Source organism: Notechis scutatus, chromosome Z, assembly GCF_049901735.1.
Source record: "Notechis scutatus isolate UNSWTSFEM ecotype Mainland chromosome Z, rNotScu1.2, whole genome shotgun sequence".
Classification (NCBI taxonomy): Eukaryota; Metazoa; Chordata; class Lepidosauria; order Squamata; family Elapidae; genus Notechis; species Notechis scutatus.
The window spans coordinates 45799817-45812028 of record NC_142025.1 but is presented as its reverse complement, the minus strand read 5'-3'; the positions used below and the strand labels follow the sequence as shown (position 1 = coordinate 45812028).

Genomic DNA, 12212 nt, shown 5'->3' with positions numbered 1-12212 from the left:
ATGGAAATATGTGAGGACTTTTCCTAGTCAAAAGGAATAGAACCTTTTTTTTAAGTCCAGAGGAACAAAATGACATTTGGAAGCATCTCAAGCAGATGTCACCCTGATTTCCTGGATTATAAAATGGAGAACTGTAATAAATTATGGCTTTGGTTTACTGAGATATATATATATATATAAATATTTGTCTTGTATGTTTTTGCTTCTTTTCTTCTCTTTTTCACCTTGTTTAATAATTTTGTGTATTTTTGTTTATTAATTTAAAAACCTATAAAAGGGAAGAAACAGCTAAATCAGTCTTGCAAGATTATACCCATTTCCAATAGTTTTAGCATTCTGGTGAGGTTAGGTCTCCATAGTGAGGCAGCAGCCAGATGCTTCTGGAACCTAGTTGGCTTGGAGGTAATGCTGGATGCTCACATATGTTCACTCTTACCCCACTTCCTTCCTTCCAAGGCTTCTAAACCTCTTGTGAAAGAGGGTAAGGCTGAAAATAAAATGGGAGCCCATTCTTTTAAGTACTAACATTAAATTAAAATAGGCTTGACGCCAATATTCAGTTCCTCCAACGAACTGGTTTTTTTTCCTCCTTGACTTCTATTACCAGGGTCTGGGGTTATGGCTGTGTCTCTAAACATCCCACCCCCCCCCCTAACATTTAAATTTTATTTGGCAAGCAGGTGTTTGCTGTGAATCGGACTTGGCAGGAGATAGACAGGAACATTTCCCCTACCGTTGGAAATGAGATTTGGATGCCAATGTAGTGAAACGCAAAGATGCCAGTTGAGAGATCTGGGTTTTTCAAACATTCCAGGCCAGACGGATCTGCTTCAAATAGTTTGCACTCTACACTCTAAACTCTTTCCCTCCACTTCATTTTAGGACATGAGGCATCTCTGGGAGTGCAGCACTTCAGGAAGAATTGGCAGCAGAGAAACAAATTTAAGTTCCAATGAAAAAGAGAAGGTGTGAGGAGGAGAAAACGTATTTCCAGCCGTCTCACTGGACAGCTGCTCCTCTGATTGAGTTTGCTTGAGGAAAAATTATGCGAACTTCCAAACTCGAAGGCTCCTTGGCTGTCTTAAAACTGCAGCTGAAGCAAAGAGGAAAGAAGCCCTTCCTCTTTCTAAAATTTTTCGGAGAGGTCTCAGGTCAACCCTTGGCACTTGACTGGGGGCTCTTCTCCCTGCGCTGCCGAAGTCAGTGAGATTTCTTTCGGAGAAAAACAGGCTTAAGACTGGTCCAGCAGGGCGCCAAGTAGACGTTGAACTCTCCGGACCCGGTACTACCCACTGCCTTTCGGTACGATGTAGGGACACCATAGCTCAGCTGTGCCTCACGAGTGCGACAAAGACAACCGTCTAATCCTTGGCAGACGCTGAAATGCTTTGTGTTTCCCAAAGGCTTGTGCGGAGTCTTGGCTAGAATTTAGATACCATACCAAAACGTATGGGAGACTCTATGGTTCTATACATTTAACAACATAAGAAACAAATTTAGCGCAAGTAAGCGGCTCTTAGCATATGACACATGAAGGCATCCTCGCCTAATCTTCTTTTATTGAATTAGCCCTCATGAGTTCGGTCCGCTCAAGAGAATAAATAAACCACGGGTTACAAACCGAAACAACTGGGTTCACACAAGGTAAGCTACAAAACTGCTGCGCAGACTCTGTAAACAGAGTGGGAGAGAAGGAAACTCATAAAGCCGTTGTCTCTAAACTCGCTTCTTCTCGCTCATCATCTGCGCCAGGAAACAGGATTTCACACTTAAATGTGGTTTTGATCTTCAATTTAGTGGTCGCGATTGAATTAGTGTATCTGGCAAAGATCGCACTGCTTCAGTCAAAACCCGAAGAGAAGCGGTTGATCAGGCCAGAAACCGAAAGTAGCAGGGCGGAAGCCTGGTCACGGGCCAAGGTTGTGTAGCTTAGATCTCCTTCAGCATCTCCAAGAACTGCCGAACCGAAGCGGTATCCCAGATTGAAACCAGATTCAGCGGAGCTCTTAGACGGCTCAATCGTGCTGCCGAAAGTAATGGCTCGCCGCCAGGTCCTAAAACGAATTGCCAGCACGGAAATGTCTTAAACAGTGAACCGAAAACCCAGTTAAGGTGACACGTGGATGGAAACCAGTCCGTCTGGAGTTCAGGAAGATTGAATTAGCTTAAAGCCTAAGAAACCTGATCCAGTTTCATATCTCTTTATATGCCTTTATTCTGGGAGTGCTAATCCTGGAAGTACTGGCTTTAATCACTTGCCATTAGGCTATAAAATACGACATTAATATATGTTCAACAAGAACATATAGTTTTCTTCTTGTCTCCCCTTCTGACTCTCACATTCTACATTCTTGCCTCATGAAGAATTATTAAGAACTGGGAAATTTGCACTAACTTTATAAACTTCTGTAGGCCCAATAAAATTTGCCTTAGTATAAATTCTGAAATTCCCAGTACATGACTCCAGTTGCATTTTTTAAAATTTTTTTTAATCATTTGAAAAGTAATCTCACTTAAACTCCTGATTCCCTTCTGACATTTTAAACTATGGATTTCAGATAGAACTATTAGTCATGGTTGTGCTGGCCACACTTTTTAATCCTGATCCACACAGATAATATCTGGAACTGATGTTCTTCAGCTGGAAGAATATTGTTCAGTTTTCTCTTACCTTGGTCATTAGCAAACAGTCCAATTTCTGTTTCAAAATGGATAGTATCAGATCTCCACTCAGCTATAGAGTTAATCTCTCAAAATTGAGGAGACAGGCTTCAGGATCAAAATGCAAACCAGAACAAACCAAAGCATATTATATTCCCATTATAGTTAATGGCTGTTCCTCAGATTAGATTAAATTTTCATTCACCAAATAAAACCTTAGTTAATTGAGAGCTCCATGCTTTGTCTCCCTAGATGTAAATGGCACACTGATGTTAAAAGCACTCTTTTTGTACCTCTAGTCAACATTGAGGTCCAGTGGTTATCCAAATTCCTGCAGCTTTTTTTTTAACAAGATTTCAGAAGTAGTTTGTTATTGGCTCCTTCTGAGAAAAAGTTACTGGTGCGGCTGACTTTGTGCCTAAGGTGGGATTGGAACTCATGGTCTCTTGCTTTCCAGCCTAATACCTTAGCCAAATTTCTGAGTAAATGAATAGAAAATAAAGATAGATATTAAAAAATACACTGAACATTGAAAAATTCTCTATCTTCATATCTAACAACCATGAACTTGCAAGCTCTGTTCATTTTATTTACTCAACAGGTACCCAAATCTTTAAACTTTCCATTCTATAAATTAAATCTGTCTTCTTTTTATGTATTTAGGCAAGCAAATTACTTCTAAGGAACCCTGTTATGATTAACTCTGAAAAGTAAACATTAACTGAAAAAGTAAGCCTGCTCACCAGGCACAGTTTTAGCACTATAGTTTTTAGAACAAAGAATGCAATTAGGCTAGCAAGTGACAGCCAGCTTTTTTCATAAAAGGAACCAAATCACCTGCGTGTGAGAAGATTGTAGGGAAGCACTAGAGTTTTGAGGGAGCTTAGGTGGTAGTGATGTAAAGTGAAAGTGAAGAAGGGCCTCATGGTTATTACTAGGAGCTTGGGTCCTACACATAGTTGTCCCCGAAGAGCAATCTTAGCATAGAATTAAGTGTAGTTTTAACTGGTCCCCCAGGAGAAATAGGGCATGGCCAACAAATTATTTTGCACCTGCTAGAGCAGTTGAGAAATTCTTGGATTTAAGATTAATGAACTTTTCTCAGCTCAGAACACACTAATTTGGAGGCTAACTTGGCTGGATCCATTGCAGCTATGCAGACAAGACAACTCCATTTTAATTGTATAGTGGTTCTCAAATAATGGCATGTGACTTTATTGAAATAATTGATCATTGGAGAATATGCTGTAGATATACGTTTATGGGATCTTTGTACTTGTAACTGATGCTAAATTGGGCATAGACTGTTCTCAGGTCGAGTTATTACTTAGAAATCAGATATATTACACAGAAGTAAGAATATTTCCAAGCAGATTAACTGAAAAGCAGTTTGCTAATATTATGATGCCTGTTATGTCGTGAAATACCTTTCTGTGCAGAAGAAAAGTTCTTCTATAGTATTGGGTTATGTGTTGGAGTTCAAACATTCCCCTGAGCTGCTTATTGTTTTGGTTTAGCCTATTTTATATTTGTTCCACAATCTGTAGTTTACATTTTATTGCAATAGTGAGATATTTAATTTTCTTCCTTCTTGCCTTTGATTTCTTCAGCTTATGATTTTTGTTTTTTGTTTTAGTGTTCTGCATAACGCTGCTCTCCCAGAAAGAAAATACAGTAACGTGCAAAATAGCCTGATGGAGATGTGAGTGCATGCATGCGAAAAATGAGATCAATCGCTGGTACTTTATTAAGCAAAGTACAACATAATTCAGTATCTTAATCCAGTCTATGCGTGTGTGGGCGCAAAGGGACACGCCTTTTCAACTGCAACCAGGAAAAAAAAGCAATACGCATAAAAAAGAAACCATAGAGGTTAAATTAAAACAGCTTAAAAATAAATAAAAACACTCTAAGCTCGCGGGCGCCCTGGTATCAGCCGCGCTCTGGGGGAAGCGAAGTCGGCCACAAAGCTGCGCATGCGCACTCCCCGTCACAGGGAATGCCGCGTGACGTTTCACTAGTCTTGCGGCTGTGGGCCTTTAAATCTGTAACTAAGCTGCGTCACAGCTGATTCGCGTAGCCGCAGAAAGGAAAAGGCTTTGGAGGAGACAGCAGCAGCAAAGGTTATTTTGTTCTGCTTGCTTCAAGTTCTTCCTGAGGCTATTTTGACTCTAGGGTGGCGGAGAGCGGCGCTTTTCTCTGGCCTCTAAGAACCAGAGAGAGAATCCACCGCGCATGGCTGGAACTCTGCACCGTGGCCAAATTGCGCACTTTTATTGCTACCGCCGAAATCCTAGGCAGACTTCCCCAGGGAACCCCGGACTGGAATTTCTGCCAAGTAGCTGTGCACACGGGCAGGCTGCACGGTGGTCGGGTGATGCTTTGATCTTCTTTGGGGGGGGGTTCTTTCCTTTTTTCTCAGGCCCCTCGGGGATCTCCTGGAGGCCGATCTTCCACGCGTCCCCAGAAGCTGTGGCCACGCCGCCCCACCGCGTCTTTCGCTGCTTCCCCAGAAAGTCCCAGCCTCCTGAAAACTTCGCACGCCGTGCTTTAGCCCCCCCCCCCTCCAATGTTAAATGGGCGGTTTTGACTTCTGTTGCCCGCTTGGCAGAAAATTGCAGGTTGCTCAGAGACTGTGGCTTGGAAAATCTGATGGCTTGGAATAGGCAGTTCCTCGGCCACAGGTTCAAAGCCGGGGAAAGTCAAGTGCGTTGATTTAGAACTGCAATTGCCTTACTGCACAAACTTTTGAGTTTCACATGCAAAGCCTTACCTGACCCTCTGAGTGCTGGTAGGTTGCAGGCCTTGTATCTGGTTAAGGATTGGCACTTTAAAGCAGCATCCTTAAAGAGAAAAGGACATTACATTGCGTTCTTTTCTGGGAATATTTCCCCCTTAGTCTAGCTCTGGCCTATTACAATTCTCCTGTACCAAAGACGCAACACAATGCTTCTTTTTAAGGAGCAAAAGAAATCAGTATCGGTACCAGGAAAAAAGGGACTCCTTGGTGTTCCATAAAGAAGGATGGAAAATACAATCTGCACTAGTTCCTCTAGGCTGGGTTTGCTCACTGCACTGAGCCAAAAGGTAGTTGATTTGATTTAGCTTATGCATTCAGCAAGCATGGTTTATGTAATATTGAAACCAAGATGCTCTAGGCTATATGAGCCCATATCCCTTTCATTTTTGTACATTCAGTGGGGATGGAAATAAAGGTTGACCCATCATTTTAATTTCAATATATTTAAGACGGCTTAATGTACATGTGAAATGCTAACTAAATTTTTGTGTGCCTGTCATAAGGAAAAAAGAGGAAGCCAGGTTGTTTTCCTTTTCTGGTGGGCAAAATGGGTCTTACTTCCAAGCATAGGATCTCCCACTGTTGGATTTTAACAGTGAACACCTACTAGCCCATGGACTACTTAAGAGTGAAATATGCCGGTGATTTACTTGGCAAAAGATAGCTCTTGATTTAATTGTTTCCTTTAACTGGGACTGGTAAAAGTCCCCACCTCTGAAGTCCTATAAAGTGCCTGATGTCAGTATTCTATTTTTGAGACTTTCAGATACATTAGATTATAAATCCACAATCCAGATGAGCTAGATAACAAGTCTTATTCAATTCATCATATTGTTTTTATAATTAAAAGGAAGAATTGGTGTAGTGAAATGGTTAAAATGTTTGACTTTTTCCAGAGATGCTGAGGATCAAGTCCACCTTCTCCCAATGGTTTTTACCAACACGTTCAGAGATAAAGGATTAAAAAAGGGGTGGACTCCTTTAGGTGCATTACATCCAAGATGCAAGTATAACACATAATAATGAACAATTTGAATAAGCAAATGGCGAAGTGGAGGAGGTACATATCTCCATAGTTAGTCCATCTTCAGCTGGGGTACATCAGCATCATTTGAACATTCTGAGTGGCATCTATTAGTTTGACTGGAATGATGTCTATGAAGCAGATAACAAGCATTCATGATTGATTCTTAGTTTAGACAAGCTTATTTTAGCCATGAATTGCTTCCTGCCATGCCTGTTTAACCTGCCTGTGAGATCTTTTCTTTTAGCTACTTGGCCAAACCCAGTTGTTGCCACAAAGAACTTGTGAAGGTCCTTTTGAAAGTCGCATCATCCACACAATGTGACCTCTGCTTGTGATAAAAAATGCATGGCATGACATATGTTACAGGAATTGTCCCAAACATGGCAAATCACCCTCAATGGGACTCTTCCGGTGGGTTGTTGTTGGCCAACTAAATTCAGACACAATGTTAAATCTTTCCCTAAGAAAAATACCCTTAATGAAAAGATGTTTAATTTTTTTTAATTTATCTGAGTGCTCTGTGTCTTGCTTCCCTATACTAGCATAACTGGGATTTGCTAGGAATAGGGATTAAAAACCCCAGACATGCAGATAAACCCTGAAGACTTTTTGTAGCTTCAGGATGAGGAATTTAGGATGAAGGAATTTAGATTACTGTCTTCTATTTTTTTCTTAAAGAGTCGGGTTTTAGTCCTGCTCAACCAATTTTTTCAGCCCTGTGAGTCTTGAGCTAAGAACCCCACAGATCCAATCCTGTTAGAGAACAGCTCACTTGATTGCCGGAAATATAAACCTGAGAAATTCACATTACAGTGGGACAGTAATGGTCAGTGATCATTTTGTCTCAACACCAGGAATTCTGAAACCTGTGGTGAGGATCTTGGCTGATTACTGATTTGTGTATGTAAGGAACCAAGGGAATATGTCAGATATACATACTGTTGTTAGTGCACAATGTAAAAGGAAATGTTTCATTTGTTTAGACTAAACCAGAAGAAAAATTAACTTATTAGATTTCAGCTATTGACTAAAGCAAAAGGAAAATTTCTTCATTTATTATTAGGGTTTATTGGTTTCAAAGGCAATGTGGTGAGAATGTGAGAGTTTGAAAAATCCCCCCTTCTAGAGTCTGCAGGTAACACTGGAAAAGGAGTCTAAGTGCCTATTTATTTCTATTCAAAATATATTTATCTCCATATATGCTACAAATGGGGAAAGATGTTTGACCTCCCTTCACTAAGATTGTAGGAAAAGAGATGTGTTAGCTTGTGGTAACCAAAATCTGACCAAAAGATGCTACTCAAAGAGTATTATTTCCTAAGCATTAGAGGGATGCTGAGAATTAAGGATTTCTTATTGGGAGGAGGCAAGGACAAAGAGAACCACTTTTTTTAAAAAAAATCCTGCTACTTTGTGGAATAATAGTTTATCAAATAAGTGCAAGGAGGGTGGGTCAAGCTAAGCTAGCATGGTATAGTGGCAGAAGTGTTGAATAGGAGTAGGTGATTTGGGGCCAATCACTCTTAGCCCATGACTTTTTGAATTGTGAGAACTTCATTTGAGAAAAAGTGTAATGTGTTAGCCCTTTCAGCTGCTAGAAGAAAGAGAAGTATAAACCCATTTGTACTATATGTATGTAACTTGACAGTTAAAAATGTAAGGGTAGTTAAATCTCAGCAGAAGTGAAAGCGATTATAGAGTGCAAGCCCTATTAAGCCCTATTAAGTCTATTAGAAGTAACGCAGGTCGAGCACTCTTGATCTTGGGAACCGCGGCCATCTTAGGGAACACTTAATATAAGCAGAACATCGGCAGGTGGTGCAAACAGCTGCTTTTTCATCAATCTCTCGCGTGGAAGAATTATTTGCCCAAACACTCAGCAAGACTTTGTTCCTTCAAAAGGCCTGCTTTGCGAGAAGTGGAATCAGAAGTCAGAGGTAGTAATTGTAGAGACCACATCCAGAGGAATGCTTGACGCACTTTTGAGTGGAATGGAGTCTTTCGGGCTGGTTACTTCAGCAGCGCAAAGCTTGCCTCCTGCGGGACTTACCCCGAAGGGAAATGCGTGAACGTTCAAGGAACAGAATTACTGCCCTCGCCGTATCTTGAGGCTCGTCTTAAGAAGGGAGCGCAGCAAGCAAAGCGTGCGCGCGCCGCCTCCAACTAGCCTCGGAAGATTCGGGGCGGCCGCTGCCGTTGCATCAAGTTTCCATCGCACCGCGCGCGCCTCTTGGACGGGGCCCGGACCCAGGCGCAGCCGACGGCCAGAACCGGTGCGCGGTGTCGCGATGTCACAATGAGGCGCAGGCCGCAGGCTCTCTCGCCGCCCCTTTGATGGCGCCTGCTTCCGTTTGGTTACCAAGGAGAAGGATACACATCGCAGCCCAAACTGAAAAGGCTCCGAGGGCAAGGCAGCGCTGCTAACTGCAGGAGCCTTGTTGAAGTTTGGCCCGGGGGCGCTACCCACATCTTAGGAGGAAAGAGCCGTAGGGAAAAACCGCGGCGAAAGATCCTAAAAACACCGCGAAAGCCGGCACCCCAAACCGTACTTGGGGGAACTCTCAGCTGGAAGGATGAGTCAGAGGCAGGTCCTGCAAGGTATTTAAATATGGAGTGTTTGGACTCCCCGATTTCACAGGGTTATTGTTTTTAAGTTATAGTACCCTGAAAAGTGTGTATGTTTTGTGTGTGCGTGTGTTGTAGGTGCATGTGAACCTAAGATACTTCAGAGGTGCACCATTTATTTTCATGCCAGGTTGTGTCCTGGATGGTTGTCCTCAAAGTGATCAGGAAGACAAAAGCTAAATTTGATTTTATTAAATTATACTCAGTATTATAACTCTCCAATCATCTTTCACTTCTGATGGATTGATTCTCTTTTGCTCCTAGCACATTAAAAAATATAATTTGGGAGCAAATGATAGAGGCGTCTAAGAGGCATTTTTCTAGATTTTAGGGTCCTCACCCAAAAGTTTTAAATAGAATATGATGTATGACATGATATAAAATGTAATCATATTCATTTATATATGTGTGAATACATGTTTACATATATTTATTATGTACCAATATTGACTCCTACCCCACTATATAGTTAGGCCTTCTCCAGGATTATCTATGTCTATTGATAGCAGTGTTCATGAATATTTGAGGGTCTGCCAAAAAGAAAAGGGATAAACCTATTCTCCAAAGCACCAGAAGGCAAGACAAGAAACAATGGATGGAAACTAACCAAGGAGAAAAGTGACCTAGAATTAAGAAGAAACTTCTTATCTTTGAGAACAATCAGTGGAATGAATGCCTTGCCTCTTCACTCTTCATCACTGAAAGCTTTTAAGAAGAGACAGTCACTTGTCTGAAATGGTATAGGGTTAAGTCCCTTCCAACTCTATTATTTTGTATTCAAACCTGGTGCTGGTCCAACAGTGCACACATTACCTTGCCGCTGGTTAGCCTCTTTCCTTCCATCTTTCTTAGCATTATGGGCTTCTCAGGAGAAGTAAGTAATGCATAATGGGTCCAGGATATGATTGGAGCATGATCATATGGGTCACTCTAAATGAAACCCCATATAACAAATTGAGCCAGAATTTTCATTGATCTGGTCTTTTGGTTGTCATATGGTGTTTTGTTTCTCCAAAACAAGTTCAAAAGATTAATATTCTGCTCTGATTCTCTGAAGTCAAATATTTCTTCAGTTTATGGTCACAGAAAACTATTACCTGCATGGTTTTGCTTTTTGTAGGTTTTGACATATTTTGGCGTCTGAATATCTTTTCCAAAAGCTTCAGTGCAATCTTATCAATCTACAGAGTTATTTCTTGTTTGCTCATTTCTTTACTGTTGATAAATCCTAAAAGGTTGAAGCTATTCAGTAATTCATTGTCAGTTCTAAGTGGCTGTTTGTCTTGTTGCCTCTAATTTGATCTTCGTTATATTTAATCTCAGTCCCATTTTTTACTGTGCTTCTTGACTCCATTGCTGAAGCTCATTATTTTAAATAACAGCCACTTAATTATATAAAGCAAATACTATATCTTGTTTCTTCTTGCCTACCCCCATGCTATCATTTATTTCTCAATTTTAAGGTGTGCCTTCCCTTTTTATGTAACATTTAATCTTCTGAAATTTGTGGTTCTTTTTCATGCATAGATCATAACAAAGGGAGACACACAACACGCCTTTTTCTGGGTGTGCTTCCAAAGTTGTTTGTGTGGAACAGTGTTACTGAAATATACTTACTCTACTTTCTTTCTTCTTTGCAGTCTTTGAGCAATATCAAAGAGCCAGAACACAATTTGTCCAGACAGTTGCAGAACTTGCTACTAGGCCCCAAAATATAGAGACTCTCCAGAATGCAGGTAAACAAATAGAAACAAGACTATAAAAAATAAATATATTTATATATAATTCTCTTGTATATTTGCTTTCTAAAACTACCCACATAAATTGTTAAAGATATTATTATTCATAATAATAATAGACAATGAAAGACAGAATAGAAGTAAGCAGCAATTCACTATCTAGTGCTCAGATTTTCTGACTGAAGAAATCGCCATTGGAAAGCATCGAAATATAATCTGGTTAGATTTAATAATATGTTAAAGGTTGAGCTAATTCTATAGTAGCAGTTCGGTAGATCTCTAGTTTCTTTAAATGTCAATTACTCAATTGCTATTTTGTATATTTTTATTAGATTAGCAATGTTATATTTTTGGTTCTATTTTACATAATTTCTAGGTATATTTATCAATGATATATTTAAATGTAAAAAAAAGTTCAAACTGTGGCAAAATTATTAGCCCCAGAAATTATGCATCAACTTGAAATACCTAACACTATATTTTTTTAGGGATTCTACCAATTACACAATGTAATTATTAAAAATCAACATTCTCCAAAGTTGAAAATTAAAAGAAAACATGATTATTATTTATTATATATGTTAGATATCAGTCCTATATACTTTGTTTTTAAAATCTGTGGAAAATTTATGGATGATTTATTTTAATATTGCTATTCTCAATTTCAATTATGAAGATATTAAAGAGTAAATACTGATGAGGATATGCAGGATTAGGTGGTAATCCTTTAAGTAATTACACATGAAAAAATATTTTTTTCATTCAATTCAGGAATAGTATGTTTTATAATAATTAAATAGATACATGTATTGTATTTTCAAAAGTACATTTTGTGATATTAGGAAAATGAACTTTAGACTTTCATTTCTTTTTCTTATTATTTTTGTATCCCTTCTGGTAGATCATTGAAATGGTCTTGTACTACGTATCAGCTCTGCTAAAGAACTATTGAAGAATAATTTCATTTTATCAAGCCCTGTTCCTTAAGAGAATAAATTTAAAAAGAGTTTGAATATGGAAATGCTAGGGGGAAGGAGTATAATATAGCAGGATGTTTTTTGGAAAAAACATCTGAGTTAATTTTAACAAGATTGCATACAAGATTGGCCTAATGATTATTTCTTCAGTATTTTTAGTAGTGTTGTATATTGTCACTTTTTAATTTTTTTCTAGAAAATAATCACTGACCTTAATTACAAAGATTTATTCTTATACATAAATTATTCTTTTAATATGGAATTTCATTTCAAGCATATCCTGAAGCACCTCCTATGCATTTAATGTTTTAGGCAAAAAAAATATAGGCCTAGAGGCAGGATGTAACAGCTGAATTCTTACAGTTACAGAAACAAGGCATGGA

General features: G+C 39.3%; 1 protein-coding gene across 8 annotated transcripts in view; it reads left to right on the top strand.

Moving 5' to 3' along the window:
- The first annotated feature begins 4653 nt into the window (after nt 1–4653).
- Nucleotides 4654–12212, top strand: part of SPAG6 (sperm associated antigen 6) — a 60075-nt gene continuing 52516 nt past the window's right edge. For 3 of the 8 annotated variants that reach the window (XR_015746009.1, XR_015746008.1, XM_026675701.2), the window contains exons 1-2: nt 7421–9086; nt 10754–10849. Coding sequence is in view for 4 of the 8 variants with exons in the window: in XM_026675701.2 (XP_026531486.1) it covers nt 9062–9086; nt 10754–10849 (121 nt within the window). In the remaining 4 variants the exon portion in view is untranslated. Of the gene's footprint in view, nt 4785–6999; nt 7315–7417; nt 9087–10753; nt 10850–12212 lie in introns of those variants that run through there. The other 5 variants (XM_087947633.1, XM_026675702.2, XM_087947635.1 and 2 more) reach the window with 5 other exon arrangements.